We start from the raw sequence: 14,847 nt of genomic DNA, 5'->3' as shown, positions 1-14,847 counted from the left end.
GTGGTTAAGTTGTTGTTGTTTCAGTGGTACATGGTGACCATGGTGGTTAAGTTGTTGTTGTTTCAGTGGTACATGGTGACCATGGTGGTTAAGTTGTTGTTGTTTCAGTGGTACATGGTGACCATGGTGGTTAAGTTGTTGTTGTTTCAGTGGTACATGGTGACCATGGTGGTTAAGTTGTTGTTGTTTCAGTGTTACATGGTGACCATGGTGGTTAAGTTGTTGTTTCAGTGGTACATGGTGACCATGGTGGTTAAGTTGTTGTTGTTTCAGTGGTACATGGTGACCATGGTGGTTAAGTTGTTGTTGTTTCAGTGGTACATGGTGACCATGGGGGTTAAGTTGTTGTTGTTTCAGTGTTACATGGTGACCATGGTGGTTAAGTTGTTGTTGTTTGTCTTTCAGTGGTACATGGTGACCGTGGTGGTTAAGTTGTTGTTGTTTCAGTGGTACATGGTGACCATGGGGGTTAAGTTGTTGTTGTTTGTCTTTCAGTGGTACATGGTGACCGTGGTGTTTAAGTTGTTGTTTAGTGGTACATGGTGACCATGGTGGTTAAGTTGTTGTTGTTTGTCTTTCGACGGTACATGATTGACCATGGCGGTTAAGTTGTTGTGTGCCTTTCAGTATTACATAGTGACCATGGTGGTTGTTGTTTCAGTGGTACATGGTGACCATGGTGGTTAAGTTGTTGTGTGTCTTTCAGTGGTACATGGTGACCATGGTGGTTAAGTTGTTGTGTGTCTTTCAGTGGTACATGGTGACCATGGTGGTTAAGTTGTTTTTGTTTGTCTTTCAGTGGTACATGTTGACCATGGTGGTTAATTTGTTGTTGTTTGTCTTTCAGTGGTACATGGTGACCATGGTGGTTAAGTTGTTGTGTGTTGTTGTTTCAGTGGTACATGATGACCATGGTGGTTAAGTTGTTGTGTGTTGTTTCAGTGGTACATGGTGACCATCGTTCATGTCTACAACCGCTGGAAGAACAGTGAGATCAGCTGCTACGTCAATGGAGAGCTCGCCTCCTACGGAGAACTCGCCTGGTTCGTCAACACCAGCGACGTAAGTAGTAATCAATCAATCAATCCATACTATACTGATCATGGTTGGTTATAATGTTATTCCTGTAGTAACCACAAACCTCTACTCTCACACAACCATTCTTACCCATGTATGCTGTGTAATGGAATGTAGCTGAACCTAGAAGTGGGGTTAGTAGTTGTTATGCATGTGTATAACCAAAAGTATATTTTGATGCCAGTTATCAATCAAAACATTTCTCTGAAGTCATCAATCAATCAACAAGAAAGCCTTGAAGCTGTCCATCCAGAACTCTTCAATTTGAACCATTGTGCTTTGCATAAAAAGTTTCCACACAAAGACGTATGGTATATGTTGTGATTGATATACCATGGAGAACCATTGTTACTGCAGTACTGGTTGTTAGAAGAGGACAGCACCTCCCCACAGGCCCCACTCTTTCTGATTGATTGATATAATCTCTGTCTCAGCTGACAGAGGGCTCAGGGGTGAAACCACTCTCTTTATCTCTCTGCCTCCCTCTCTCTCACTCTCTCTCTGCCTCCCTCTCTCTCACTCTCTCTCTGCCTCTCTCTCTCTCTCTCTCTCTCTCTGCCTCTCTCTCTCTCTCTCTCTGCCTCTCTCTCTCTCTCTCTCTGCCTCTCTCTCTCTGCCTCTCTCTCTCTCTGCCTCTCTCTCTCTCTGCCTCTCTCTCTCTCTGCCTCTCTCTCTCTCTGCCTCTCTCTCTCTGCCTCTCTCTCTCTGCCTCTCTCTCTCTGCCTCTCTCTCTGCCTCTCTGCCTCTCTCTCTCTCTCTCTCTGCCTCTCTCTCGGTCTCCTCACATGGATGGAACTGGGTCTGTAACAGGGAAGGGAGATGAGTTGCATAATGAGTAGTGTAGTTGAAGATACACCCATACTCGTATGTATGAGATTCAGTCATGGTTCTCCAGAATGCTTTTTCTCTCTCTGTCTCTCGTGCAGAAGACAAGATTCTCACGTCAGCTTTTAGCCAAATGAAGATGCTTTTCTAATGCAATCCTCTTGGCGTGACAGTGTCACAGAGGGCCTCGATACCCTACAGTAGATATGGCTGATTGAGATATCTCTCCCTCCTCGATAACAACGCTAAGCTCATCCCCTGCCTATTTACACATGCTCGAGTAAACATACAGAAGGGAACAGATGAATAGAAATGTATGTTATCTGTATGCCGATGGTGTGTTGATTCACACTCAAACATGCTGTTTGAGTTGTCATAGTTATCTTTATTAACGTTTGTTCAATTCTCCTTCCCTGTTTCCTTCCTTGTTTCCTTCCTTCCTCCCTTCAGACTTTCGACAAGTGTTTCCTGGGTTCGTCAGAGACGGCGGACGTCAACCGTGTGTTCTGTGGTCAGATGGGGGCGGTGTATCTGTTTGGCGAGGCCCTCAGTGCTGCCCAGATCCTGGCCATCTACCAGCTGGGGCCTGGTTACAAGGTAGGTAGAGGCAATGCCCAGTCATCATGCAGTATTCAGTAGTCCCACTATTCCAAAACGCCCTGACATTTGGATACCCCATAGATCAAACAAGAAAGGTCTGCAGTCATCAGTTTGACGTGAAACATTAATGATTGTGGCTCTTCCTCCTTTCTCCTATCATGGATTATTTCAAGATACACAACAGACTCTCTCTAGTAGTTTGAAAGGTTTAAACCGAACAGAAAAATATAAATGAAAGTCACACTCAAGTCTCCTTCCTGTTAATTGATTTGACCTCTCTGCCGTCTCTCTCAGGGCACGTTCAAGTACAAGGCTGAGAGTGACCTCCTGTTTGCTGAGCACCACAAGATCCTACTGTACGAAGGCAAGCTGTCCTCCTGCATCTCCTTCTCCTACAACCCCCGCGCCACCGACGCTCAGCTGTGCCTGGAGTCCTCCCCCAAGGACAACGCCTCCATCTTCGTCCACTCGCCACACGCTCTCATGCTGCAGGTACGGACACACACACACACACACACACACACACACACACACGCACACAGACGCAGACATAAACGTGCGCAAACTCACACACATACACACACACACACACATGAACACACACACACACAAACGCATGGAAATGTGGTTTTGGCAGTGCTACTAAACCAAAATGTATACCATCTAAGCTAGAAATCTAGTCAATGTTGAAAAAAGTTATTAATCCACCCTTACTAATGGCACTTCTGCAGGTTATTCTTATCCCTTACTCAGGTGCCTCAGCCGCTTGTTACACACACACACACACACACACACACACACACACACACACACACACACACACACACACACACACACACACACACACACACACACCTTCACACAGATAATGAAGCACCTTCATCAGGCTCTATCTACTTCTAATTAAAGGAAAAGTTCACCCATTTTGAATGTTATATTGTTTTTGTGCATCTCTGAGTGATGTTCTATCGATTCCCTGTGTCATTTCATGATTTCATTGCCATTATTGCCATTCAAGCTATCAGAAGTCTGTCTCGTATGACATAGCACCGTGATAAAGTCTCTCACTACACTGGAAGTTAATAGGAATACGACTTTTAGATTGCGAAAATGCCTATCGTACATGTCAGATTTCAATACTGGCCGATGTCATAATTCGGGAGGATATCTTCTCTCCAATGAGCCATTGATCATATTTCTGTGATATTCCTACCTCTAGAAATGTGTAATTTAATGGAGGGTCTAGCACATTTTTCCCATTTGCCTGCCTCTTTAGTCCAGAGTGCATTGCATGGTGCTGTTGTCAGAGATTAGAGAAAGGAGATGGGAATCCAATGACAGTCTGCTGGTTGGGAACGTATCCAACTCCTTGTCCCAGAAATGCCCAGAATGCACCGCGCAGCCCATTGATGTAGCATGGGCAACGTTTCCCATCTCCTCAAAAGTATATCTGCCGTTGCGAATTTCAGACTCCAGTCTGTGAGGCACATATACATAGACATGGAATCACTGGCCACTTTAATAATGGAACCCTAGCCACTTTAATAATGGAACACTAGTCACTTTAATAATGGAACACTAGTCACTTTAATAATGTTTACATATTTTGCATTCCTCATCTGTTATGTACATATACTGTATTCTGTTCTACTGTATCTCAGTCTGCTGATCTGACATTGCTCGACCAAATATTTATATATTCTTAATTCCATTCCTTTACTTTAGATTTGTGTGTATTGTTTTTGAAATTGTTAGATATTACTTGTTAGATATTACTGCACTGTTGGAGGTAGAAACACAAGCATTTCGCTACACCCGCAATAACATCTGCTAAACACGTGTATGTGATAAACAGAATTTGATTTGACGTGGATCTGCAGGTTGAACATAGTGAGGTTGTAGTCTCCTACATTGATAGTGCACTTTGTTTAGGGGATTTTACAGCAAACTAGCTACTTCACATGCTGATTTTGCATTTGGTATTATGGTGTGTAGCTACGTTTGCTAGCTAGCTATCCAGCCAGCCCATAGAGAGCATTGCATTGTGGATTTTGCAGTACACTTGAGCTACAACAGACTTCCACAACGATTTTCCATGTTGCTACCAACCTTATTATAACACTAAAATGAAACATTTGTTCCTAAAAAATATTGTTCTCACATAGTCGTGTTATTTAACACTGTAAATAAAAGGAATGAGTGTTTTTGGGTGGATTGTTCCTTTAAGATAGAGGTGAGAATGAAGCACACTGCACCTGGCTGGCTAGCAGGCTGGGAACAGAACACTACCCTGTTCTATTACAGATCTGCCTACCAGTCGTTTCTATATTGAACCAAGGTGGTGTTTTCTTTAAGCACTTTATTATATTATACAATACTTTATTTGACCTTGAAGTTACTGAGGATGATGAGTTAATTTATTTATGAGGTAAAGTAAATTGGCATGTTCTGGTGGCTACTTGTTACCATGTAAGTTCTAGGTAGCCACAACTAGATGACAAGTACTGTAATTAAAGTGCTTCAGAAATGTATTTGTCTCCAACTCTCATTCAAATCCATATTTTTGACTTTCTTTATCACAGAAGGTCGTCTGCAGGCCTGATTAAATGCACATTAGGAAGACCTTGGCAGCACACGCGCGCACACACACACACAGCTGTCCTTTTTATTTAATGACTTTGAATTCTCCTATTGTCTCTCTCACTGTAATTGAGTTTTGTCTCTGAGCCTCACAGCGCGTTTAGTCAACGCATGAGCTCTTTTGTCTTTCTGAGGCAGCTCGGCCTGTATGTTTGTACACGCACACACACACACACATGCACAGACCCCATCGCCTATAGACTATTCATTTCCTATATTATTCCTCATTCCCACCCTCTATTTAGGTCAACATGTTTAGTATTTGTTAGCACATTGTCAGTCTTCCATTCATGGACGTGTGTCTGTAGATTAGTGTCCTCTACGTATGTGTTCACAATGACTAATGGCTTGTTTAGTTGGTAGACAGAACCGTAAACGCATGAGGAAAATGTCCTTGCTCATTATAGCACATTTAGCCACTGTGGGATCTGACAGTAAGAAACGTCGAAATTATTCTATCCACAGAACTCATTTAGCAAAACCCTCATCAGGGTAAACAGACTAGACACCTGAGCCATGTTGCCTCAGAGACTAACTCATCGTCACGGTAACGCGCCCACCACTCAGCCCGTCACCGTTAGCGACAGGTGTAATAGTGCCGTAAAGGAGACAGATGTTCAGAGGAGTTACACTGTGTTTTCAACACCACACCAGATGTACAAGGGAGAAATGTGACACCGCCTCCAATCCGCGTTGTTTTCCACCTGAGACGAAAGCAGAAGCAGACTGACAAGACCCAGCCTTTGTCTACAGTCCATAGGGTTCCGATAGGGTTCTGGTTCTACTGTGTTACTCCTTTCAAAAGTAATGCACTCTATTTATACCCCTGATCCTTGTGTATGTATTCCTCCCTTCTTCAGGATGTGAAGGCTGTGGTGACCCACTCGGTCCAGAGTGCCATCCACTCCATCGGGGGAGTGCAGGTCCTCTTCCCCCTGTTTGCACAGCTGGATCACCTCCAGCACACCAGCGACGAACTGGACACCTCTGTCTGGTAGTGGACTACTCTCTTTTGATTCATCGATCGATTGACTTTATTAAATTCTTTTCAAAATGCTGTACACGTCCGTGCGTAGCCATGTGGGAGAAAGTGCATTGTGTTGGTGGGGCTGTGTTTGAACTCGCCCTGTAGTCTCGAGTATTTCGCTTTCACTAAGTAGAAGTTGTTTTGTTAATTCAATGGATTCAACCATGCGTGATGTTGTCTTGTCCTACTCACTAAACCTGGATACCAGTTGTGAATATGAGTGCCCCTAGTCCTTGAGTAATGTTCTCAATCATGGCTTTGTGGCTTTGGTCTGCCCTCAAGGGGAAGGTGTTGCATAGATTGTGTCCTCACAGCAGAATGGTAGAATGGTGACACCCTCATTATCTTAGACGATAGCTATAGGATATACCCTGTATGGGGCAAGTCTTACTCAGCAGCTAACCACTCTCTTACTCAGCAGCTAACCACTCTCTTACTCAGCAGCTAACCACTCTCTTACTCAGCAGCTAACCACTCTCTTACTCAGCAGCTAACCACTCTCTCGCCCCCCCCCCCCCCAGTTGCACTTTGCTGTCCTTTGTGATGGAGCTGCTGAAGAACTCTGTGGCTATGCAAGAGCAGGTCCTGGCCTGCAAGGGCTTCCTGGTCATCGGTTACACTCTGGAGAAGGTGAGAGACGTGACACACACACCATCCTCCTCGCCAGAGACACATTCACACTCTGTAATCTTCCTCTCGTCTGTCCTAATTGCTGTTCTGTGCTGAAATTGAAAGGTGGATAATATGATTTCCCAGCACTCTGTCCATTACATCAGAGAGGAACCGATATTGAGCTGTCTGTCCTTCAGCCTCAGTGCTGTGCCCTCAAATTCCATACTGCATTTGTCTGTTCTGAGACCAGTGCTAAACGCCCCTACATCTGGTAGCTTGTTGATTGTGTCCGCATGTGTGTGGCCAGGTATATAGGTGACTCTAAAAGTCTATTTACATCTAAGGCCCTAATTGCTTCCCCCCCCCGTTAGCTGCATTTAGAGGTTACAGCTGACAGTGGGCTTGTTAGACAGAGAGTTAACCTGATTCACCTTTCTCTCTGTGGGTGTCCTCTGCTCCATCCCTTCCTCCCTTCCTCCTCCCTCCTCTGTAGTCTTCCAAGGTGCATGTGACTCGGTCCGTGCTGGACATCGTGCTGGCCTTCGCCCGTTACCTCAGCAACCTGCAGAACGGCGTCCTGCTGCTCAAGCAGCTGTGTGACCACATCCTGTTCAACCCTGCCATCTGGATCCATGCCCCTGCCAAGGTAAGAGAGGAGAGGTACTGGCACAGGAACACACACGCGTGCAGGCAGGTAGACGCACGCACGGTGACACACACAGTCACGGTGACATCACAGTCAAGGACACAGTTGTGCAAGCAGGAAGGCACATGAAGGCACGGACACATGTGACGTGTAGACAGGCACACACACACACACCCACCCACCCACCTCTGTCATCCCACCATCATCCTTTCATACTCTAGTCCTTGTATCTCTCCTCCCGTACATGAGAGCGACAGCCCACTGTTCAGTAGGTTAGGCTATTGGATTTTATTTCTGCCTCACCTCTAGCTGGGGTTTTTACGTCAAATCAAATGTTGTTTGTCACATGCGCCGAATACAACAGGTGTAGACCTTACAGTGAAATGCTTACTTACAAGCCCTTAACCAACAATGCAGTGTTAAGAAAAATAAGTGTTAAGTCAAAAATAGATAAAAATAATAATAATATATCAAGTAACAAATAATTAAAGAGCAGCAGTAAAATAACAATAGCGAGGCTATATACAGGGGAGTACCGGTACTGAGTCAATGTGCGAGGGCACCGGTTAGTCGAGTGTGTGTGTCCTTACGTGTGTGCGCGTGCATTCACCCCCCCAGGTGCAGTTGGCGTTGTACACCTACCTGTCGACGGAGTTCATCAGCACAGTGACCATCTACAACGCCATCCGCAGGGTGGGCACGGTACTGCAGGTCATGCACACGCTCAAGTACTACTACTGGGTCGTCAACCCCCAGGACCGCAGCGGAGTCACGCCCAAGGGCCTCGGTAAGAGAGCACACACATGCCTCCCCCCCCCCACACACACACACACACACACACAACGCACTCTTTCATATTTCCACTGACACACACGTTTCTACTCACACTGATACAGACCGATACCTCTCCTCCCCCAGACCAGTGTTGCTGTGGTGTTGCCATGGAAGTTGAGCAGCACGCTACTTTTACTGTGTGGAACTGGCTCCATCATCCAGTCCTTTGTGTCCCCTGCAGAATGTGCTTTCCTGTCCTTCTTGTACCTCTATGTTGTCTGCTAAACCTAGAATAAACATGTTGTATTGTCTACCTACAGCTGTGCACTCTGCATCGCGTCCTAAATAACATTGACAACAGACCTCTCTAATGACTTTGTCCCTGTGTGTGTGTGTGTGTGTGTGTGTGTGTGTGTCGTTGTGTGACTGTGTGTGTAGACGGTCCGAGACCCAATCAGAAGGAGATCCACTCTCTCAGAGCTTTTCTGCTGCTGTTTGTGAAACAACTCATAATGAAGGTTAGTGTATATAATGACAATCTCGTTTGATATTCAAAATAATATATATATTTATCCTTTTTACACCTTATGTTAATCTACAATAGCTATGATCGGTGAAGAGTTTGATTTCTATTCTGTACGATCTATTTTCAGGATTACGGAGTGAAGGAAGATGAGCTTCAGAGTATTCTCAACTACCTGCTCACCATGCATGAGGTTACAACTAAAACATCATTCAAAAATGTCATGTCCTATACACTGCACTACTTTTATACAATAGATACTTTATTGTTTAAAAAACAAAAACGGCAAAAAAAACATTTGTTTTGTGAGTATGCAGCTCCACCATGCAGTGTCCACTCTCCAGTAATTCCTGTTCGTCCTTACTCCATGCGCCTTTACAGTTTTGAGGTATAAAACTGCCCACTAGGTGGCACTCTAAGCCAACAGCTCCGGCCTCCCAGACCCTCTCTCCTCTCTGCTATAGATAGACAGACCAATCCCACTGGGCCGGGGAAACGACCAGGCTCTTTTTAACCGTTGCCAAGTTTCACCAAGCCCTCCCTCACAGAAGCCTCTGTGTTTACACTGCAGTGATGCATAGAGAAATAATGGTGCTGTAAAACAAGCAGGAATAATCCCTGCAGGAACAAGGGGATTAACCGCTCTCCTTCAGGAGTTCTACAGTCTTCTAATAATCCCTGCAGGAACAAGGGGATTAACCGCTCTCCTTCAGGAGTTCTACAGTCTTCTAATAATCCCTGCAGGAACAAGGGGATTAACCGCTCTCCTTCAGGAGTTCTACAGTCTTCTAATAATCCCTGCAGGAACAAGGGGATTAACCGCTCTCCTTCAGGAGTTCTACAGTCTTCTAATAATCCCTGCAGGAACAAGGGGATTAACCGCTCTCCTTCAGGAGTTCTACAGTCTTCTAATAATCCCTGCAGGAACAAGGGGATTAACCGCTCTCCTTCAGGAGTTCTACAGTCTTCTAATAATCCCTGCAGGAACAAGGGGATTAACCGCTCTCCTTCAGGAGTTCTACAGTCTTCTAATAATCCCTGCAGGAACAAGGGGATTAACCGCTCTCCTTCAGGAGTTCTACAGTCTTCTAATAATCCCTGCAGGAACAAGGGAATTAACCGCTCTCCTTCAGGAGTTCTACAGTCTTCGATGGATTGTTCATTCATCAGATGATTCCGTTGTTTCCGTGAATTATTCATTCCATCAACATTTGTTATCAATGACTAATGATCTGTTTCCGTAGTGACCATTACTAATCAAGATGGAAACGGTGCACTGGTTTGATCTTTGATGTTGTGTGTCACCAATTAATCAATAATTAGTGTGAAAATAAACAGTGTTAATTATTGCACTTACATGGTCAATGCCTGTGTTTTGTGGGTACTCTGCATCCATGTGGGTGTCTGTACAGTAGGGTGTGTTTTGGTGTCTGCTTCATGATGATACATGGTGTAACGGCACACCCACTAGCCACACCATTCATCTCTCGTTGGGTTGCATGACTCCACAGTGAAAGGCCATGCTAATTGCGAGCCCATTAGCGCGCGCACACACAATATTTATCATACTGCTAATAATGCTAACAACAGGGCCTCCTCCCTCATCTGATTCATTCAATTCAGTGCAACTTTATTTCTTTTCCCAGGACGACAATCTAATGGATGTGCTTCAGCTGCTGGTGGCTCTGATGTCAGAGCATCACGGCTCCATGGTGCAGGCCTTTGATCAGCGCAACGGAGTACGGTGAGCTTCAGGAATAGAATGACCCACCACCCATCGTAGAACTTCAATGGGAATGCCCCGTTCTAGTCATTTGACTTCTATGACGGTACTGTAACTATAACGCCATCTCCCGTGGCAACGGGTGGCGCGTACTCCACCGCAGGCCCTGCGGCCTCTGAGAACAAGATCGTTGTGATGTTAGCCTACTTTGTGTGTGCCTTCGAAGTAGTGCCGGAGACGGTACCCTATTTCCTGTATAATAGTGCACTACTTTTAGCCAGAGGCTATAAAGGGACTAGGGTGCCATTTCAGACGCGCCCTTGTGGTTCTGTTTGTGTTTCATGAAGCCAAAATGAAGCCAGATGACACCGAGGCCAATAAAGATGGTTTACTGGCTTCATTTGATCCTTTATCTGCAGGACTATTGACATTCAGCGACGACGGCACACATGATTTATCTGGCTTATTTAGTCACCCTGTTTGCATTCTCTGTCACAGAGGGTTAAATGTAGTGTATCAACCAAGCGTGTCTGGGCTGGTGTCTGATATAGGCCCACTTTAAAGGCTTCTGAAAATCTTTGTCTGATGCACATTTTGGGTGCCTTCTCCTTTTACTAGCCACTCATAAAGGCTCCAACCACCTCTATTTTACCACCAAACTAGATGTCCTATACGACTGTATAGCAGGTTCACAAAGCAGATATAATCTGTCATGAAGTGATTCTGTAAATGTTTGGTTCTGATACACTCTTTTAGGTTTTATAATTTGAGATACTGTTAAATTTGCTTAAATATGTGACATTTGTTATTCATGTGTTTTTCTTTGTTTCTTTACAGGGCCATTTACAAGCTGCTGGCTTCCAACAGTGAAGGAATCAGAGTTCAGGCACTCAAAGTCTTGGGCTACTTCCTCAAACACTTGCCCGCTAAGTAAGAACTCTAATATGTTGCTGTCACATACCTTGTACTCTTGTCTGTAGGATATTATTAAGAATTGTCTGTGCGCTTGGTCACACAAAAGCACTCAATTCTGCCTTGGACATTAAAAGTATATTTGTTCCAGATTAAAGGAGGACTCAGTCATTGATGTAATTATTCCTATTCTATAGTAATTTACCTTTAGGCAGCCAAAAGGGTTTTCAATTCAAAATGGCCTCTCCTCAGTTGTATATTTCTAAGAGCCAAATCCCATCATGGAGATGAGTATCTACAGAGAAAAGGGTCTCATTCAGGTGGAGGTCGATATCTAATGCTCGTTCAGCCTGCGTACTGTAGTAAAATGAATAGCTGGTATTAAAGCCCTTTCTATTTCTCTCTCTGGAGAGTAAATTGCCTCTAGTTGTGTAGAAGTGTTTTAGATAACAAATTAGCCACTCGTAAGCCTCCTTTGGTTCAGCGAATAAGATGTCAGAGTCGAAAGAAAACAACCCAGGATGAAATACAGTGCAGGTCTCATTGAGGCTATATTTCCAATTCTACTGATTCCTTTTTCATCTCCCAACCTTTTGATCAGTGGTAGTGCTTATTCCCCAGCCTCATCCCCAGCCTCATCCCCAGCCTCATCCCCATTCTCATCCCTAGCCTCAGCCCCATCCACAGCCTCATTGGACCCCCCCCCCCCCCCCCCCCCCCAAAATATATACATTTTCTCACTAAACTTACTCTTGAAAGTTGTAATAGTAGAATGCACAAGGTGACATTTCTATATTGGGTAGTGCATCATCAGTTTTCCTCGTCATGTCAGTCACTGCAGACCTTACAATTTGTCAGAAATGTCCAGGTCAACTAGCCCATGTCAGCTAAAAAAATTTTGCTAGGTTTTTTTAGCCCTTAGATTTTGTTGTAATGTTTGAGTCACAAAAATATCACATGAATACACATTAGGCATGCTTTAAAACTGCAACATTTGCTCTGCACCCCATGAAAAAAAAAAAAAAAAAAGTAAAATTGCAGGAAATACGCTTTAAGTTTGCAACATTTTCTCTCCGCCAACAAGAGGTGACGGAACAGTTTGTCATAAACAGTGCTTGTGCCCTTAGAAATAGACGTGGGGCATGCGTGCATGTTCAGAGGATGTTCCCTAATGCTGGAAGGGGGGCCTTAGTGAAAAAGTCTTAGACAGTCAGACTCTTTGCTGTCTGACTATACTAGCTTTATCATCCCAGAATATGTACAGATGAATGATACTCGGAGATGAAAGCTCTGAGGGATACATGTCTTTCAAGGGTCCTGACAGACCTCTGCAGGGGTGCTTTTTTCATGCCTTTCAACTGTGTTCAACTGTGTTCTGAAGCACTGCTAAGCTTACACAAGCGGTGGTTCGCAAACATTCATAGTCCGTGACTCACCCTATGGCTTCAGGAATTTTCCTTGTCTGTCCTCAACCAGTCCTTGACCGACAACCCAAAATGGAATATGTACTGCCCACCATTTTGGAAACATTGCTTGCTATACTATACAATGGTGCCAAGAAACGCTTTTGTGAATTTATAGGTAACTGTCTAGTTAAACTTTTTGCATGTAATTAAGTGCAACACGATACACTGATACACTGTGTGGATACAGTGATCAATGCGCTGGTACCAAATGTCAATGGATACTCACTGACCGTTTGACCCTTGACCTTTGTTCCAGGAGGAAGTCAGAGGTCATGCTGGGTCACGGCCTCTTCTCCCTGCTCAACGAGCGACTGATGCTCCACTCCAACCAGTTCAGCATGACAACCTACAACGTGCTCTTCGAGGTCAGTTAGTCCCTCTCTCGTCTCTTCCTTGCCGTGTATGTGTAGGAGAGTCTATAAGAAAATGTACTAGTTGACATACGAAGCTATTTTCTCTTTGCCTCCCCCATAAATCCTAATACTAACTGCCCTCCATTTTGTATTTGCATTGGCTGATGATTTCCATCACTGTATTAGTTCAATTATACATGCACTGATTACACATGAATTATTTCTGAGTACACATTATTTAGATTAGAAGTGTGTTTTCTGAATTATTTAATGCTTTTATAGTTTGTTTGATTAAGTTGTATAGAACGTGTAGTTAAACTCTAGTTTTCCTGTGGCTAGCGTCAGCTCGAGCTGTTCTCCTTCTGTCGGGACCTAAATAGCATATCCCTTCTGAAAACATTGCAGTCCATTTTGAAGCATGACGTTCTATTATTACCCATTGGTAATACCTTAACTCAAATGATGGTCATTTGTGTTAATGTATCTATGTTATAATGGCATAATTGCACACTATAATGGACATTAATGCACACTATATTAAACTCCACAGGAATCATGGACTTGTTGTGTCTGACCCTGTAAATGACACATTTTGACACACAGAAATATATGGGATTGTCAAGAGACACTGGGGGAATTTCATGTATTCCTCCTCTGCTGTTGCTGTGAGATATTGCCGTCTTTTCGATTCGGCACTGATTCTTGTTACCTATTTCTTCTGTAAAGACTTGGTGAACACATACGAACATATGTGGATTTCTGTATGGCTCAGTGTACCTCTTCCCTGGTGCTGTTAGTATGAGCTATAGATGCAGAAAAGTAGTTATGTAAATCTTATTTCTCCCTTTTCTGTGCAGATCGTGGTTGAACTGAATACGTGTGACTCTGGAATTGCAATGTGGAACTCATGTACTTCTTGGTGCTGTTACTATGAGCTATAGATTCACATAAAAGTATTTATGTCTCTCCTCTATTTCTCCCTCTCCTTTTCTCCCCGCGTCTCTTCTTTCTCTCTCTCCTTCTCTGTAGATCCTGACCGAGCAGATCTGCACTCAAGTGATCCATAAACAGCATCCGGACCCCGACTCCAATGTGAAGATTGTCAACCCGCGTGAGTCACCCCTCGGCACCCCACCGCTAAATAAATCACCGTTACCTACCGCTGCATGCTTGACCAGACCTAGAGAGCCTCCGCTCCCTTACGGCCAGTGCCAGTGTTATATACTGGCCAACAAATGTGGAGCATAAATTGAGGCTACAAAACTATACTACTCAAACGGTATGTGATTATATACGATTAGACTAATGGTGGTCGTGTTGGGCTATAAGATTCAGCTGGTACATTTTTAAGTCAATCATTTTTTTGAAAAAATTATTGAAAAGATTAGCTATTGAGAGAAAAAAACCTACTTAATGAAATTGTATTGTGACAGTATATTTAAAAAAATAATGTTTCACAGCAAATTAAAGTTGTGAAATATCAGTTTTACTGAATTAAATGAGTGCATTGTTAAAGACCTCATGAAATCAACAGCAGGCCCTGTGACATTATACATAATGCTGATAAGAAGCCTTTTCCTAGTTTTGAAACTCAACCGTAATTCTTCAAAAGTAGGTATTTGGTCCATCCAGGAAATGATGCAAAAAGCTTACATGGCAACTTAATATT

The 14,847-nt window shown here is 43.8% G+C and overlaps 1 protein-coding gene across 1 annotated transcript in view; it reads left to right on the top strand.

The window, feature by feature from the left end:
• Positions 1-14,847, top strand: part of LOC115191800 (lipopolysaccharide-responsive and beige-like anchor protein) — a gene marked incomplete in the record, with an annotated part of 272,883 nt that overhangs the window by 55,001 nt on the left and 203,035 nt on the right. The window contains 13 exon segments of the mRNA XM_029749734.1: positions 943-1,062; positions 2,353-2,499; positions 2,797-2,994; positions 6,003-6,136; positions 6,691-6,799; positions 7,275-7,427; positions 8,046-8,214; positions 8,640-8,719; positions 8,855-8,917; positions 10,371-10,468; positions 11,285-11,377; positions 13,082-13,190; positions 14,208-14,289. Coding sequence (XP_029605594.1) covers positions 943-1,062; positions 2,353-2,499; positions 2,797-2,994; positions 6,003-6,136; positions 6,691-6,799; positions 7,275-7,427; positions 8,046-8,214; positions 8,640-8,719; positions 8,855-8,917; positions 10,371-10,468; positions 11,285-11,377; positions 13,082-13,190; positions 14,208-14,289 — 1,555 coding nt within the window.

Source organism: Salmo trutta, chromosome 4 (assembly GCF_901001165.1).
Source record: "Salmo trutta chromosome 4, fSalTru1.1, whole genome shotgun sequence".
Classification (NCBI taxonomy): domain Eukaryota; kingdom Metazoa; phylum Chordata; class Actinopteri; order Salmoniformes; family Salmonidae; genus Salmo; species Salmo trutta.
The sequence above is the reverse complement of the archived record's forward strand: the minus strand, read 5'-3'. Positions and strand labels throughout refer to the sequence as shown.